Below are 19,140 nucleotides of genomic sequence, written 5' to 3'. Positions count from 1 at the left end.
ACCTAAGTAACTTTTTTTTTTTTTTTTTTCATCTAAAATGCTTCTAAATCGGCAAAATCGTAACTTAAATCTATCTTTAAATGATGAAACAGTTTTAAAACTTACACATGTTTAAAGTAGACAGAAGGGAACTAATGCAATAACGGGAGCAATTTTAACAACTTTAACGGTTGATTCACAACTTTAAATGACTTCCACACATAGCAAAGGTTACTAGCTAGTTATCGCAATACCCTTGTGTCTAGTTAAGTGGAGGGTAAAGGGGCTAGGGCCAATTGTCCCCCAAATCCTTTAAACTTCACATTGTGTGACCTGTTTTTTTTTTGTTTGTTGTTTTTTGTTTTTTTTGTTTCTTGTTTTTTTTTTTTTTTTTTTTTTGAGAAAAAAAAAAATTATCACTAGTTACTTTGCCAAGTAACTAATTACTCTTACATTCAGGTAACTGAGTTACTAACGCAATTACTTTTTGGGAGAAGTAATTTGTAACTGTAATTAATTACTATTTTGAAGTAAAATTAACAACACTGCAAATAAGCCGCACTGGGCTATAAACCGCAGCTGTACTCACTGTAGTATGGGATATTTTTACCAAAAGATATTAACCAGTAACACTTTATTTGACAGCGGCATCATAAGACTATTAAAACACTAAATGAAACACCGTAAAGCTTTGAACCAAATGCTTCAAGGAGCTTTATTTTGCCATCACTACTCCCTTGGGGTATACAGTCAACCTCTGCTGCCACCTGCTGTCAACACTGTTGTCATCCAACATGGCTCCTAGCATGCATTGCTGCACTCCAGATGTAAATAACAATCAAAATTCATGTTCTGTGCCAATTATTTCTTCAGTTACTCCTCCAGTTGTTTCATTAATTGTTAGCTCTGGTATTGTGTAATACTTTATTTGACAGTGGTGCCGTAAAACTGTAATAACACCATCACCGTGAGCATTAATGAATATGACAGTTGTCATTTTGTGTGTGTTTGTGTGTTCGGCAAATTATCTCATTTTCGAATAGATGTAAAAGATCCGAGCTGGACATAAATGGAGTGTTGGTTATATAATTTTCCGAATGATACTTAATGATATCTGTCATAAGCATTCATTAATGCCTGTAATAGTGTCATTATTATGTCATAATTATGACGGTCTTATGACGGCGCTGTCAAAGTGTTACCTATTAAGCCAAATAAATAAACAAATAAGATGCACTGGACTATGAGCCGCAGGATTCAAAATGTGGGGAAAAAGTAGCGGCTTATAGTCCAGTGTTACCTATTAAGCCAAATAAATAAACAAATAAGATGCACTGGACTATGGGCCGCAGGATTCAAAATGAGGGGTAAAAAGTAGAAGCTTATAGTCTAAAAATTGCGGAAATTGGGACCAAGAGACAATAATGACCACTCTGACACAAATTGTTTTATTATGATTATTCTATTAATATACATCATATCTGCATATTGGGAGGGGCAGTGAAAATAAGATGTGGGGCTGTCATCATGTATGTTTTTGCTTTTATGTAATTTAAATAGTGCTTCTAATCTTAGCTTTAATATATGCAGAATTATTTATTAAATAAATAGCTTTCTGGGCTAATATACAGTATACAGTTATGTCTAAATTATCATGAATACTTATTTGGCAGATTATCTATTAGCTGCAAATTACACTTATACAGTGGCAAAAGACGTTAAGAAGTTAAGTATACATGAAGCTGTTTTCATTTTTGCCCAAATGATTGATATTTTTTGTCGAAAACACAGACAAAACTGAAAAAGCAGTTTCTGTTCTTGCACCCCTCTTTAAAAGAAACTGCTGTATTTTAAGCCAAAAGAACTGTTGTGTTTGATAGAACAATATGTCTATATGCTGCCATAGCAGATTTATGGTGCATGAAGCCCCCGAACTATTTTTAATTTGTCCGTTTTACCCTGGAAATTTGCAGACGTCGCGCAACTGCCTGTGTTTCAACCCAGCCATAATACGAAGGTAATTAATTATATTTATTATTCAAAATGTCTGTCATTTTTAGCTTGGAATCATTAATTAATGTCTAATATTCCATTAAAAAAAAAAACGATGTTAAAAAATTATTCACTCGCATATTTTAAACTTTTAAACAAATTACGTCACAACGAAAAAAGTGGTGTCTGTAAAAAAAGTCACGGATATCTACCACATAACTATCGTTTGATTGTATTTTTTTGTTACTGTCGTATTTTCTCCGATATGTTCGATGATAAGTAATTGATCCAAACAAAGAAAAAAAAAAAAAAAAAGTTTAAAAGGGTAAATATATGAAAAAGAAAATCTCGAGCACTCCTTGATGTCTGCAATTTCTGCATCGCGACCCCTTGTTATATTATCATGTTTCACCCATAAAATCCCCCAAAAATCCAGCTGTGGCCATTCACAGCTGTGTCTTGACACTCAGTGATACATGCTACATGGAGTTTTTGGATCGAAACAAGGTAATTACGCGATAATATCTCGTTAAAGTCATGCCGTCTTTAATTCTGCTCTCGCGTGCTCTCACCTCCAGATAGGGTTTGTTGTTGTTGTTGTTTTTTAAATGCCCTGCTGTTCAAAAATTTTCTACCCCCAGAAAATCGAGATTTTAAGCTTTCCAATGATGCATCACACATGCATGTAGGACAATTTTCAAATCTGGCCAAACTAGGGGTCTCAGAGCGGAACTTCAACTCACCTGAGTGTTTTCCGCCATCGCCATATACAATGTTAAAGATGATCTTTGCTTAAATTGCTCTCGATGATGCTTTCAATAAAAAAAAAAAAAATAATAAAATAAAAAAAAACATTGAAAAACGCAATTAAAAAAAACATTTTTTGAGGACAAATTCTTTCGTCTTTTGCCACTTTTTTGTGTCATCTTCAGTCAATCACCAACATATATTCAGGCCTATGCAAGACTGCATCATTTTGGGTTTATAATGTCACATTTGATTTGTGGAAATAGCACTGGGAGTAGAACATGGATTGAGGGCGTGCTTTTTGGCAATGGTGAATGCTGTAGCTCTGCAATGGAAGGAAGAAAGCCGTGCCTTTAGGAGAACTCCAAGGCTTCTGCACTGCGTCTCCCAAAGTCCATCCAGCCCTCGTAATCTCGGTCCTTTATCCTGTGCTCAGGCGTCAGGCCGCTGGCTCTGCTCGCGATGGAGCTTCTGCTTTGGTAAGGCATGCCTAGAAAATAGAAAGCATACCTTGTATCAACATTTGAAACGTAAAAATTGCATATTTATTTTGACCAGTAGGTGGTGGCATTACAACAAGAATGGTTTTAACCCTTCACGGAGCACTCATTTAAGTAATGGGCTGCCATTGACGGTGCTAGACGTCCAATCTGGCTGGGGGAGGCTACAATTAAGGCGCTGCCAATCTGCTTCTCAAAACGAATTAGACATCTCGTGCCATAAGTGGTACTGAAACATGGCTTTCACACACAGTCCTACCAGTTTAAATAAATTGGATGTCTGTCGTTGTCAATTAATTTAGGGTGCCCAAACGTTCTCTTTTGCCCGGACATGTCCACTTTTCACATCCTGTCCGGGGCGTCCGGCGGGGTTTTGTAAATTCATGAAAATGTGCAGTTTTCATAATTTTTCACAGGACTAATTAGCGTGTGTTAAATTTGACTGACACTTTGCACAGAATACTACGGTACAGTGCTGCCTGTGACATGTTCCCAGAGAGCCTGCCCAGTTGTGAAGACTTATATTACGGTGAATATGTATGTAATCAAATGCTAATGTACCCAAAAGAGTAATTACGACGAAAATACCTTTGTTCTACTTTTCTGCTTTTTAATTGATTTAATTAAATACTATTAAAAGGGTGGAGGGGTGAGGGAGGGGGGACATGACCGCAGTGTATTTGTGTTTTTATTAATTTTAATTGTATTAATTTTGTTTTGATATTTTTTTTCTTTTTCATGTTTATTCATATTTTTAAAATAAGAAATAATGAGCAATATTTCCAAAATATTTTTTTATTTTATTAGACCTGGCATCCGCAGATGGACATCACATTTTGGGTCATTCAGGCCCTGTGGACGCCAGATCGGAAAGGAGGGAACGACAACAAACATGAATGTGTTCTTGTGTTCTTGACACAAACATGTTTGTGTCAAGAACACAAGTGAAATTTATGAGATAAAGTATGTACAGTTGGTTGATAAGCAAGGGCAAGAAGTCTGTATTTTGCCTATTGGGGGCTTTTTTTCTGAGGCTGAAGGTCTGTCAAGTTGCCACGAACATTTTTTATACTGTCCTCCATTATTCACGGATGGATCACAATGTATATTTGAGAGGTATATTCTAGAAATGTATACACAACTATATGAAGAGCCCATTTTTTTCCTATCAAGGCTGATTACCGTAATTTTCGGACTATAAGCCACTACTTTTTTCATTCATTTTAAATCCTACAGTTTATAGTCCAGTGCGGCTTATTTGTTGATTTATTTGGGTTGATAAGTAACACATGCCTCTTAGTATGCATTGCAGCACTACAGACGTAAATAACATTCAAAATTCATGTTCTGTGCTAATTATTTATTCAGCTACTGGTCCAGTTGTTTCATTGATTGCTTGTTATGCTATTTGGTAACATTTATTTTGACATCGGCGTCATAAGACTGTTGTAAGACCATCATAATCATGACATGACACTTTCATTGGGATTACTGAATGCTTATGAAAAATATCATTAAGTGTCATCCGGCAAATAATGTTACTAACTCCATTTATGTCCAGCTCAGATGTTTTACATGCATTCAAAAGTGAGATAATTTGCCAGATAACACTAAGTGACATTTGTTATAAGCATTCATTAATGCCCATGACAGTGTTTTGTCATAATTATGATTGTCTAATGACAGTCTTATGGTGCCACTGTCAAATAAAGTGTTACCAAATACCATAACTAGCAATTAATGAAACAACTGGAACAGTAACTAAACAAATAGCACAGAACATACATTTTGGTTGATATTTACATCTGTAGTGCTACAATGCACGCTAGGAGGCATACTGGACAACAACAGTGTTGACAGTAGGTGGCAGCAGAGGTTGACTGTCTGCCTCAAGGGAGCAGTGATGGCCAAATGAAGCTTCTTGAAGCAATGAATGGTGGTTCATTTAGCCTTTTGACAGTCGTATGTTGCCGCTGTCAAATAAAGTGGTACCGATCAATATCTTTTGGTGTAAATATCTCATAATACAGTGAGGACAGCTTCTGCTTATCTGTAAACAAATACCGTTTTCGTGTCACAATTGCTGGGTGGCGAAATATAGTCAGGTGCGCCTAATAGTGCGAAAATTACAGTAATTATTTGCAGATTTATATTTGCCTGTAGGTTAGGCGTTAACCAGTACAGGACTTGCACACTCTTCGTCACAGCCTTCAGCCTGTAAAGCACACTAGTTCTCGCAAAAATCATGTGGTATCCACTAGGCGTTTTGTAAAATGAGAGGGATTTTGTTGTACAGGTCCTGCTTTGTTGAGTATACTTATATGGTTCAATTGGTACAATGGAGCATTTATAGCTTTAAAAATTATCTTCAGATGTGTATAATGTCTTGCAGTGTTGTTCTCCAATGTTTTATTAACTCACTGGCTGCCACTGATGGTGATAGACGTCCAATCCATTTGAACTGGGAGGGTGGCAGCGAATGAACGAAAGTTCATTCGCTGCCACCCTCCCAGTTTAAATGGATGGACGTCTACAAGTGATTAAACTAATGTAAATTCATACCAGAAGGATGAACAAAGCCACATGATTGGACATCTACTTTAAGAAAGCTTTAGCCTTTCTAAATGATCAGAAAAAAGTGTTCACGAATCACCTTTCCTGGTGATGAGTTTAACCAGTAGCTGGCTTAAGGTGTTGAAAGCCTCCGCATCCTCCCGAGGTTGCTCGTAGCTGGCCTGCTGTCCCGATAGAGGCGAGCCAGCAGAGCGGGCCTGGCGCGTGCGGTTGTATGACGGGCTGTCCGACACCACGGCCTTGCCATCAGATCTGTCGTGAATCATCTAGAGATGATAAAAAAGGTGCGGTTTCAAAAGTTGTTTTCTTTCTCTTATGTATTTGGTGGAAAACACAAACAAGGCTGAAAAAGCAGTTTCTGCTCTTGCACCCCTCTTAATAAACTACTGTATTTTAAGCCAAAAGAACTGTTGTGTTTGATAGAACAATATGTCTATATGCTGCCATAGCAGTTTCATGGTGTATTAAGACCCTGAACTATTTTTTATTTGTCCATTTCACCCTGGAGACACCCGTTTACAACCGCTTTTGTTTCAACTCAGCCATAAAAAGAAAGTAATTATATTTAATATTTGAAATGGCTATCATTTTTAGCTTAGAATTATTAATTGATGTCTTATATATATATATATATATATATATATAATTTATATAAATAAAATTTTTAATCGGGTTAATTACATCTTGAAAATTAATTAATCGTAATTAATCGCAATTCAAACCATCTATAAAATATGCAATATTTTTCTGTAAATTATTGTTAAACACATTAAACAACATATTAAACACAAGATACATATACATTCAACATACAGTACATAGAGACTGTATTTGTTTATTATAACAATAAATCAATAAGATGGCATTAACATTATTAACATTCTGTTAATGCGATCATGGATAGAAAGACTTGTAGTTCTTAAAAGATAAATGTTAGTACAAGTTATAGAAATTTTATATTAAAACCCCTCTCAATGTTTTCGTTTTAATAAAATTTGTAAAAACTTCAATCAAAAAATAAACTAGTAGCCCGCCATTGTTGATGTCAATAATTACTTACACAATGCTCATGGGTGCTGAAGCCTATAAAATCAGTCGCACCCAAGCGCCAGCAGAGGGCGGCAAAACTCCATAAAACACAATTAACATGTGGGCATTTCACTGTACTGTCATTCAAATCTGTCTGAGCGGGACATGTGCGTTAATTACGTCAAATATTTTAACGTGATTAATTTAAAAAATTAATTACCGCCCGTTAACGCGATAATTTTGACAGCCCTAATATATATATATATATATATATATATATATATATATATATATATATATATTTTAGTTAGAAAAAACTAAATAAAACTAAAAACTAATATTTAAAAAAAACTATATAAAATGATTCACTCGCATAGTTTAAACTTTTAAACAAATTACGTCACAATGGAAAAAATAGCGTCTGTAAACAGGTCACGGATATCGACCTCATAACGATCGCTTAATTGTTTTTTTGTTACTGTTGCATTTTCCCTGATATTTTAGACAATAAATAATCGATCCAAACAACGAAAAAAAAAAAGTTTAAATGAGTAAATATTTGAAAAAGAAAATCTCAACCACTCTTTGATGTCGGCGATTTCAGTTATATTACCGTGTCTCACCCATAAAATCCCCACAAAGTCCGGCTGTGAACATTCATAGCTGTGTCTTGACACTCGGTGAGACATGCTACACTGGGTTTTTGGATCGAAACAAGGTAAGTACACGATAATATCTCGTTAAAATCATGGTGTCTTTAATTATGCTCTCTCATGCTCTCACCTCCAGTTAGAGTTTAGGGGTTTAAAAATTGTTAAAAATGCCCTCCCATTCAAAATTTTTCTTCCCCCAGAAAATCGAGATTTTATGCTTTCCAATGATGTATCACACATGCATATAGGACAATTTTTTAATCTGGCCAAACTGGGGATCTCAGAGCGGAACTTCAAGTCACCTGAGTGTTTTCCGCTAATATGTATGTGTACCTTCCTATTTTTATGCTGTGGACCAGTTTTTTTTAAGCTATTGAATAAGGTGTGTCCAAATCTTTGACTCATTTCGCTATATGTTATGTCCAAAACACTGAAATTGATTTGGTGCAGTATTTGTTTAACCTTTGTGGACCAACTTTTGACATTCAACTGTTTTTGGCGGAAATACTTTCCCCTTGTACATATAATGTCAAAGTCGCACAAAGCAAAACAAGAAACCTGAAGTCTTAACACTGCTGCTGATGGTTTGAGTGTTTGTTCTTGCCATTCCAATCCAAGGACCAAATCTTGATGTATAACCTTTGAGACTGGAACGTTTTCCCCTTGTAGACATAATGTGAGAGCTACATATAAATACCTGAAGTCAAAATAATTCTGAAGCTTGACTGTGTGTGTGTGTGTGAGAACGGCACTTACAAGGGTCTGTGAGGGCAGACTCAGGGAGACCTTGGACACAGCAGCCAGAAATACCACCACGTAGATAACTACATTCATGCCTGCAGGCAAGAGGTGACAAGAAAAAGGTAAACTTGATAAAGCCCCTAAAAACCCATCATTCATAAATTATGATTTTTTTGTTTTTGTTTTTTTTTGTTTTAACCCTTATTTGCTGCCATTGACGGCGTTAGACGTCCAATCCATTTTGAATGGTAGGTGCGATTTGCTTCTCCCATTCAAAATAGATTGGACATCTAATGCCGTCAATGGCCCTGAAAGATTAGCATTCACAGTCGTTCCTCACAGTTTAAATAAATTGGATGTCTATCGCCTTCAATGGCATGCAATAAGTTAAATACTGTGTGTGTGTGTGTGTGTGGGGGGGGGGGGGGAAGATAACCAGAGTGAATTTCTGTTTTAATTCATTTAAATCCCATTAATTTAACATGTATTAACATTCTATTAATTTATAAATGCATTATCATTTATAATATATATATATGTATAAATACAATAATGATTAATAATTAAAATAACAATAATTCCTAATATTTTTTTTCTTCTAATGACCACAAATAATCACTTGCCCTATAATGGGCTAAAATTATCAAATTGTCTTAAACTGCAGTGACCATTGTCCTTGAAAGCGTTAAAATAATTGGCTGTCGGTTTGCTTTTCAAGTATATGTTCCCCAGCCGACAGCCAAAAACAAACAAACAACCCTTAGTTCATGCAGTGCAAAAACAATGAGGCCATATTAAGGCATAAATTAAACTGCGATGTCAGCACAATACCAATGTAACCTACCAATAACCATTATTGATTGTTTTGTCTATGCGTCATTTGCATTATTCAATATTCAACATGCCACTCTAACAGGAATACATTACAAAAGTGTTCTAATCAATAGGTCAAAATGTCTCCCACTTTTGAATAATCCATAGAAATAGAATACACTTGGCCAATCAATCTAAAAATGTAATTTTATTGGCTACAAGTCAAAAGAAATAGTATAATTACACATATCACAAATATTAAATACCTATAATACATAGCTTTCTTGCATTCGTTCATTTTTAACCATGAGTCTTTGTCGCACAAAGGTGGTGATGTAAATAGTCATTCTTTCAATGCTAATATTATTCCTGTTCGCAGCCAGTCTTTGTCACACATGTATTATTCACATGGTTGTTAAGGATGGGCTGCTATGAGTAGAAGTCCTCCAAGCTCCAATCATCTTCACTTTTCTCGCCTTTCCAACCATTTACAACCATTCTGCATTTTTAATAACACCAGAGAATTGAAGATTGTAAAGTTCCAATGACATGATCCACAATATTGAATGATAATTATGTGATTAATTAAGTTAAATCGCCCTGATAAGAAATTGATGTATGAATTTAGATGATTATCATCAATATTTAGTCTGGTTTTAATTGCTCACAAAAACAAGTGACACGCGAGGAATCATAGTTTTAACTTGACTGACATGAAAATAGCATATTATGCCCATAACTTGTGTTATAATTACACTATATTTTAATGTAGTCAGAAGAGAGAAGAAGCAATGCACAATAACTCATCAAAAACTCACTTGAAACTCATCCAATATAAGAATTCTTTTGATACTCACCTGCAGCCATGTGTGCTGACGAGGGCTCTGTCAAAATGTTTCAGTGAATCAGCTTGTGAGTGCACAAGAGAGACGGCACAATGTTTTATACACATGCAGGAAGGGGTGGGGCTGAGGCAAGTCGGACGGTCATACTTCTGGCGTCGGAACCGAAGCTGGTGACGCATGTGAACACGCAAAAATCGCTTTGACGTGCACACTGGGATTTACTCAAAGCACATAAGTGTGACAACACAAACAAACCACACATATCTTTTCTTCAAGCTGTTTTCTTCCAAATCATTGGAAGAGCATCAAGGTGCACTTTTGGTGCCCTTTCAATTTCAGTGAGGGCCAAGTGGCTGAAGCTCACGAAACCCACAGGAATCGTTGGCAGATGTCAGGCATATCTGTGTCATAAAGCAAACATATTTATATGTTTCTCTTGTGAACACTTGGTCTGATTAAAGTTCAGACCAAATGGGTCCAAAGGGAATCATAATGTAATTTTCACTTTTTCCTCTAGGATGCTCCCAGTGATTGTCTCAAATGAACGTGTATATGTTTGTGTGTGTGTGCAGTGTCACGATAACACTGTATTTATATATATATATATATATTTTTTTTTTTAAAAGTCATTTTGTCGATAAATTATGTTTGGTAGAGTGCTCCTGATTAAACCTTCACAATCAGCTACCTCAGCTGGTTTCTTCTTTGGAAATACATCAGTATTTTTACGGCATTATATCTTAACAAAGAATATATGAGCCACATTCAGTGAAAATTAGGGGTGTGACAAAATATCAAAATTGTGATATATCGTGATACTTTGTATCCCAAAAGGTTATCGATATGTTCCTGCCGAGAATCGAGATATCGTTTTGAAAAGGTGTCAATGTCTAAAAAACAAAAAACAAAACTGAACCAACAAGTTGTTGCCAAAACCTTCTACCATAATAGTGTCTCAGTTAACTCTAAGGCTGCATTGACGGTGCTCGACGCCCAATCCATATAGACTGGGAATGTTCGTTCATTCGAAACCAGAGCATTCACAGTCATTCTGTCCGATTTTCAGGGCATTTACAGGTGACTTGCAGTTCATTTTAGGGCATTTACAGATCATTTTCTGTTGAGTTTGAGTCACTGCCTATTCATTTGGATGTATTCCCAGGTCATTTCCTATTCTGTAACTCTAAACAGGGAGAGACCCATAACATACCCCAAAATCAACAGGAAGTAACTGGAAATCAACAGGTAAATGACCTTAAATGGCCTAAAATTACCTCATTGCCTGGCATTGGCTGCCACTGTTGAAGTGGGAGGGATGGCAGCCAATGCCTCCCAGTTCAAACGGATTGGACGTCTACTAGTGATAAACTCATTCCAATTCACAGCAAAAGCTTGTTTTTCTGTTTATTACCGTAATTTCCCGAATATAAGGCGCACCCGTGTATAATGCGCACCCCAAATTTACTTGTAAAATCTAGGAAAAATTATTGTAACCATTTATAACGTGCACCCTAATTTTAGCACCAATAAATAGAAGAATACAAGAAAACAGAGCTCGTGTACAGATACAGAAATGTCATTTTACTGACTGGTGAAACACAGCACAAGCATAGCATATTGGTAGTTCAAAACTTGACCATAAACTGACAATATTTTTATGATTTGACAACTTCTCCAACTTACCAGAATCTAGGAGAAAACAAAACAGATGTGACTTTTCTTTTAAAGGCTGCTGTATAACTTGCTCGTTTCATCATGATGAATAAATGTTTCTTCCATGGATTGATACGGTAAAATGAAAGTGAGAACGTAAGTCGGAAATGCAAGAGAGCTCATCGCTGTCGACACAACAGTAACAATAGAAACTGTTGTTATTTGGGTTTGAGTTTCCAAAGGGACAGATATAGTTGACGGACACACACAGGCAGTCTGTGTTGTTACGTTTGTTATGTTATGGTCCGAGTTGTGGAGCTGCAAGAAAACGTCGACTCCAATGAGTTCAAGAAACTAAATTCTGTGCTTTATGAAGAGTGAAAAAAGCAGAATTTAACACAGACGAAATCATTCGGTCGATCAGAGTGAAGTATTACCGAAACAAAATGGTGACGTCACGTACCGTAATGGTCGGCAATGGATTGCCGCATACGTTTCTTCAACACAACGTGGCCCAATAAAAAAAAATCGGTTTATATATATTAGGGCTGTCAAAATTATCGCGTTAACGCACGGTAATTAATTCTTTAATTAATTACGTAAAAATATTTGACGCAATTAACGCACATGCCCCGCTCAAACAGATTAAAATGATAGCACAGTGCAATGTTACTTGTTACTTGTGTTTTTTGGAGTTTTGTCGCCCTCTGGTGGCACCTTGGGTGCGACTGATTTTATGGGCTTAAGCATCCATGAGCATTGTGTAATTATGGACATCAACAATGGCCGGCTACTAGTTTATTCTTTGATTGAAAGTTTAACAAATTTTATTAAAATGAAAACATTAAGAGGGGTTTTAATATAAAATTTCTATAACTTGTACTAACTTTTATCTTTTAAGAACTACAAGTCTTTCTATCAATGGATCACTTTAACAGAATGTTAATAATGTTAATGCCATCTTGTTGATTTATTGTTTTAATAAACACACATACTTATGTACAGTATGTTGAATGTATATATCAATCTTGTGTCTTATCTTTCCATTCCAACAATAATTTACAGAAAAATATGGCATATTTTATAGATGGTTTGAATTGCGATTAATTACGATTAATTAATTTTTAAGCTGTAATTAACTCGATTAAAAATTTTAATCGTTTGACAGCCCTAATATATATATATATATATATATATATACACTCACCGGCCACTTTATTAGGTACACCTGTCCAACTGCTCGTTAACACTTAATTTCTAATCAGCCAATCACATGGCGGCAACTCAGTGCATTTAGGCATGTAGACATGGTTTAAGACAATCTCCTGCAATTCAGACCAAGCATCAGTATGGGGAAGAAAGGTGATTTGAGTGACTTTGAACGTGGCATGGTTGTTGGTGACAGAAGGGCTGGTCTGAGTATTTCAGAAAATATCCAGTGAGCGGCAGTTCTGTGGGCGGAAATGCCTTGTTGATGCCAGAGGTCAGAGGAGAATGGCCAGACTGGTTCGAGCTGATAGAAAGGCAACAGTGACTCAAATAACCACCCGTTACAACCAAGGTAGGCAGAAGAGCATCTCTGAACGCACTGTACGTCGAACTTTGAGGCAGATGGGCTACAGCAGCAGAAGACCACGCCGGGCCACTCCTTTCAGCTAAGAACACGAAACTTAGGCTACAATTTGCACAGGCTCATCGAAATTGGACAATAGAAGACTGGAAAAACGTTGCCTGGTCTGATGAGTCTCGATTTCTGCTGCGACATTCGGATGGTAGGGTCAGAATTTGGCGACAACAACATGAAAGCATGGATCCATCCTGCCTTGTATCAACGGTTCAGGCTGGTGGTGGTGGTGTAATGGTGTGGGGAATATTTTCTTGGCACTCTTTGGGCCCCTTGGTACCAATTGAGCATCACTGGAATGCCACAGTCTACCTGAGTATTGTTGCTGACCATGTCCATCCCTTTATGACCACAATGTACCCAACTTCTGATGGCTACTTTCAGCAGGATAATGCGCCATGTCATAAAGCTGGAATCATCTCAGACTGGTTTCTTGAACAAGACAATGAGTTCACTGTACTCAAATGGCCTCCATAGTCACCAGATCTCAATCCAATAGAGCATCTTTGGGATGTGGTGGAAAGGGAGATTCACATCATGGATGTGCAGCCGACAAATCTGCACCAACTGTGTGATGCCATCATGTCAATATGGACCAAACTCTCCGAGGAATGCTTCCAGCACCTTGTTGAATCTATGCCACGAAGAATTGAGGCAGTTCTGAAGGCAAAAGGGGGTCCAACCCGTTACTAGCATGGTGTACCTAATAAAGTGGCCGGTGAGTGTGTATATATATAATTTCTGTCTCCATCCATGTACCCGTTTATAATGCGCACCATGATTTTACAAGTTGATTTTGGGGGGGGGAAAAGTGCGCGTTATATTCGGGAAATTACGGTAATTGTTTTTAGAATATCTTAGAATGATTTCCTGGCTAATGTATCGATAATCGTTGCATCGCCATATTGTCAGACCATCGTTATTGTGAGTATTGTATCGCAAATCATATCGTATCGTGAGGTACCAAGAAGTTCCCACTCCTAGTGAAAATTGTAAATTTAAAACAAATTTGCATTTGTTTGCACTACAGTGGATTATTGTTTTCAAAAGTTATCATTAACTCATTCACTGCTAGCCCAGGTCACAGATTATGTGTCGTGGTAGTTAGTAAAAGAGGGAAGAAGGTCAAATGAGCAATTCAAGCCCCTTACAGTTAAAATGGATTGGACTTCTATGCCCGTGAATGGCAGCCAAAGAGTTAATATTTATGAGGTCATATACGTAGAATTTTTTGCTGGGACTCCCTGACATAAATGTCGCCACAGAGCCAGATTTTTTTTTCGGGGGTGTGGGGGATCTAACCTCCTAAAACCACAGAAATTCAAAGAAAACTGCTTTTGGAAGTTATAGCAAAATAGAAATAATAAAAAAATAAAACAAAACAGGTTTTACACGTGCATTAGGCTACTGCATTACACTTACTGTAACAAGGCATACATGAGAAACTGATTTTCATTCAAAATTTTATTTTTTCAATGATGCGTAAAATAACAGTTAACAAAAACACCGTAAAGTAACCCCAACCTTCATCTCCTAATTTTTATTTTCCCTCATTTCCTCACTTTTAAATGTTAACCTCAATTTTAACTACTTAGAACATACAGCAGGACATTAAAATGAAGATAATATATGTCACTGTTTACATTATTTAAAAAAAGTAACATACATCAACAATAATAAGTACAAATGACTTACATTATGCAGAGTGAGATGGAATATATTTTGAAGATAAACATTGACTTTTTAAATTTTGAGGAAATAAATAAGTAGCCTACCATAGGTAAATGAACAAAAATAAGTCCAAAGTGCACATCAACTATATAGCCAAATGTATCACAATTGAAACAAGCATTTCTAGACCTCATTGCAGTAAAGCCTCTTCAACTCTTTCCTTTCTCTCAAAGCAAAATAATTTTTGAAATTAGGCTTAATCTATGAGTTAGCGGGGGTTTAATTGGTCGGTGGAGTTGATTTTAACAAATTCCATCCAATTATTTGCTAGTTTCAGAGCTCTGAAGTGGCTAAGCTAACGTGAGTCAATGGGACCAATTTAGCATGCCAATAAAAACGATACAGATCTACGAACAGACCCGACATAGTCAAATAAATTGTTGTTCCAAAACACCCATGTGGCCAAAACAATGTCACAAAAAAACTGCCGTACTTCATTTCATGCTGCAGGACTATATATGGCGGAAAACACAGACAAGACTGAAAAAGCAGTTTCTGCTCTTGCACTCTTTAAAAGAAACTGCTGTATTTTAAGCCAAAACAACTGTTGTGTTTGATAGAACAATATGTCTATATGTCTATAACAACACAAATAAAACGAATGCTCCAATGGATGTGAAATGGTGGCCGCAAAATATTGTCCCGCGGGCTGGAGGTTTGAATATAATAAAACAAAATTTCAAGAAAAAAAAAAAATCATAATTTTTTTCATGACAGAGTTAATCCAAAAGATCCCTAGACATGATGCTCATCATCTCGAATTTTCTTTCTTTGATTGTCAGCAGTTAGTGCTTACTTATTATCCAAGCATCTTAATGATAGGATTCTATCTGGCAGACTACTGGTTGGAAAAGTGATTGATTAGATATGCAGAGACTGGATATCTAAGACGCAGATGATCAGGTTCAGTTAACTGAAGCAGCCAAAATCTTGTTCAACATAAAAAAAAAATATAAAATTAATTGTACATCCTTACTAGGACTTGACAAATTCACCGCTTAATTCTGCCCTGCTATAAAGAAGTAAATAAAAATTGTGTTATGGACATGAGAATATAACCACTTATTATTATTTTTCACCTTTCATGTCCGATGCTTGGACACACAGAATGTTAGATCTGATTGCCTTTAAATGCTGGAATAATTTTGCTGTGCCACGGGGAGTTTAACACATTTGCTTTGTGATTGTTTGTATTGTGGTGTTTATTCAATAATGCACCTGGACCACAAAGCATTTGATGGAACAGACAGAAAGTACAAACACAGGGAATAGGAATACAGAAATATTACTAAACAATACTATATATGGGAGAGGGAAGACAGGAAAGGATGGGGTAGGTATGGGCAGGGTGACAGCTTCCTATTTATGTGGAGTAGGGAACCCATATTAAGACACATCACCTGTGAGAATTAGAATATGCTAATACTCACTGTGTCATGTCCCAGCACAAACAGCTAGATTACAACATTGCCTATTTGTAAGTGTAACCAGTCGTACATGCGTCGTTTATTAAATGGAACCGCTACTCAAGCAACGGGGAGAGGACATGCCCCACACCAGCCACCTACAGGGGGAGCCGAGCCAATGTGCTCATCTCATGGGGCAACCATTCGACTGGCATGCTGCCTCAGTCCCACAAAGACGCTCCAACATGCCCCCACGTGTAGAGTGAAACACACCACCCATCAATCTGTGCAACCTGAAGCGGTCCAACCTGCTGAGGAGTGCCATTCAGTGTTGTTTTCGTCAACAATGAAGATGACGAAAATATTTTGTCGATGAACAATTTTTTTCATGACGATGATGTGACGATCTAAAAACGTGGCTCGGAGACTAAAACATAACGAAAAGAATGCAAGACTAACCCTAACCCTAACTACGAGACGAAAATGCAACATCGTTTCTGTTAAATGTTCACAGTGCGTGACATTTTCATATCGTACGTTAAGTACGTCAGCTTGCATCGGGCAGTGTTTAGGTCATGCCACTCATGTAAGATGTGCTGCGCCGCTCCCTCCTCACCAGAGTTTTGGATGTGTCTCAAGCTAAGCTGCGCTCCATCTTGCTTGTTTGGAAACACGGTAAGATTTGTTTTTCTTATCTTGGCAAGAGAGAATATGCAATGTTGCTTTAGCCTTTAAAGCTCGTTGCTGAGTGATCATCAGATGCATTAGTGCAGCATTCGCATTGGCTTCAGAATGGCGAGCGTCCTCTTAAAACATTGGCCAGTCTAAAGCAGAGCCACTTGGCTTTTCTGTTCAGGAAGTCTAATGGATATTAAACGGTGGGACAACTTTTTTTATGCATACAGTTCGTGGTTTCTAGTTAAGTTTTCTTGAAAATAATGTACTGCTTTTCCTGTTGAGTGTACATTATCATCACAAAGTCGGTGTTGTCCTTATAGATGCTACAAAATGTGCTCGTTTGTCTATGTTCATTTAAAATTGTTGGAAACCTTTATTAACTTTTGGGCTAAAACTCTTCATTTGAATTTTATAAACAAAAACATTTTGAGTAGCTGTCGACTAAAACTAGATGGAATTTGAATGAGATTTGATCGACTAAAACTAGACAAAGACGATTTTGAAATGACTAAAATATGACTAAGTCTAATAAGTCTTTTTGTCGAAAAGACCAAGACAGAAATTAAAAGGCCTGTCAAAAACAACACTGGTGCAATGGGACCTCCACAACCAATGAAGCCAAACAGCTCCACTAATTTGACAAGCTTGTACCTGAGCCAATACCTAGGCTATATGCATAGGTTGGTAGAGTAGCCAAACATTTTACTCAAGTTAGAGTAGCATTACTTCTAAATTGTATTACTCAAGTAGAAGTGAAAGTAGTCATTGAAAAAGTTACTCTGGTACAAGAAAAAAGTAGTCACTGAAAAGAATACGAAAGTAACGAGTAACATTGTGAGGAACTGCTTACAATGTCAGTTTTTTCTTTTAAATAATGATATATTTCTTTTCTTAGCACTTCATTTATATGAACAGTTTTATTATACTGTATATATGTATCTTTAACCTATTACCTGACCATATTAGGCCAAAAAGATGAGACAAAAATCATCAAACTCAGACCAGAACATCACTTGAAACATCACCCATCCAAAGAGCATGAGTGTCAAGTGGTGAAAGACATTGTTACCTCTGATTGGTATAATGGAGTCATGTGGTTACCCCAATAGCAGGCGACTGCGTGCCGGATCCGGCATCAGCTCACCAGATCCGCATAGCAATCACACCCACTAAACGTCAGTGCGCCAGATGCGGCCCGGATCAGCACTATGACAGTCCAAATGATAGGTAACACACTGGACGTGCTCAAATTCCCGCTTAACGTAAGTGCGCCAGATGTGGCCCGGATCAGCACTATGGCAGTTTTGCCTTAATTGTCGCCTTGATTGCACAGATGGTTGAGCCTGGGACCAGTGCCGCTGATATTCATCAGCAGCTTACTTAAACCGGTCGTTGGCCTCATATTATCACCAGATCAACAAGTCAAATACAGGTATGTGACATTCAGCTAACAAACAATCTTGTAACCTCCTGATACTGAGCTCATTTTTGTGTTTTTCCCCGCTAGATCGGTTACTGCTTGCCTGGAAAAACGCCTGCCTGCCTATTCACATGTTCTATCACCAAACTGCCCACCGGATCTTTCGGACACTAGAGTTTATAGACAGGTTAGACTGTCATAGTGCTGCTTCGGGTGTCTACCACTCCCTCTCATCGTCAATAAATACAGTCCCCCATTTCTCGAGCACCTTAACAAACACAATATGCTGTTTACAGTCTAAAAATGGGTCATCTTTAATGTTGAGTTGCTTGTTCCAATTAAAATATTTTGTGAAAAAACAATGTTGTATTGTTATGTTGTTGTATGTTGCATCAATATGTTAGCATTCATAAATGGCATGAAAAAGAAGTACTGTCATTATTTCTTTTAATGGACAAATTTAATTTGCAATATAAACACATTACAGTGATACATTGAACAAAATGGACTCCAAATTTAATACTGAAAATAGTTTTGATACAAATCTGGCCCAGATTGGGTAACATGTGTGCCATATCCGGGCCATACATTAATGTCGTGTCTGCCACTTTGAACCAGTTCTGGCCCCAAAACTGATCCGGCAAGTGACTCCTTACCGAGTTTGGGCCATTGTTCAAAAAGACACTGGCACGGATCCGTTTCACGAAGTTGGGCCGAAATTTGCAGTACATCTGGCCCATGTCCGCTCCAGTTAT

At 37.1% G+C, this 19,140-nt stretch overlaps 1 protein-coding gene across 9 annotated transcripts in view; it reads right to left on the bottom strand.

Annotated features, from left to right (window-relative positions):
* Positions 1 to 1,311: 1,311 nt before the first annotated feature.
* Positions 1,312 to 19,140, bottom strand: part of LOC130915256 (cholecystokinin-like) — a 51,741-nt gene continuing 33,912 nt past the window's right edge. For 8 of the 9 annotated variants that reach the window (XM_057835156.1, XM_057835157.1, XM_057835159.1 and 5 more), the window contains 3 exons: positions 8,231 to 8,310; positions 5,872 to 6,058; positions 1,312 to 3,208 (listed from right to left, as the gene is read on the bottom strand). In XM_057835156.1, the coding sequence (XP_057691139.1) occupies positions 3,072 to 3,208; positions 5,872 to 6,058; positions 8,231 to 8,308 (402 nt within the window). In that variant the 5' untranslated portion in view covers positions 8,309 to 8,310 and the 3' untranslated portion in view covers positions 1,312 to 3,071. Of the gene's footprint in view, positions 3,209 to 5,871; positions 6,059 to 8,230; positions 8,311 to 9,885; positions 9,926 to 19,140 lie in introns of those variants that run through there. The other variant, XM_057835153.1, reaches the window with a different exon arrangement.

This window comes from Corythoichthys intestinalis, chromosome 4 (assembly GCF_030265065.1).
Source record: "Corythoichthys intestinalis isolate RoL2023-P3 chromosome 4, ASM3026506v1, whole genome shotgun sequence".
Taxonomy (NCBI): Eukaryota; Metazoa; Chordata; class Actinopteri; order Syngnathiformes; family Syngnathidae; genus Corythoichthys; species Corythoichthys intestinalis.
This window is presented reverse-complemented; position numbering and strand designations above follow the sequence as displayed.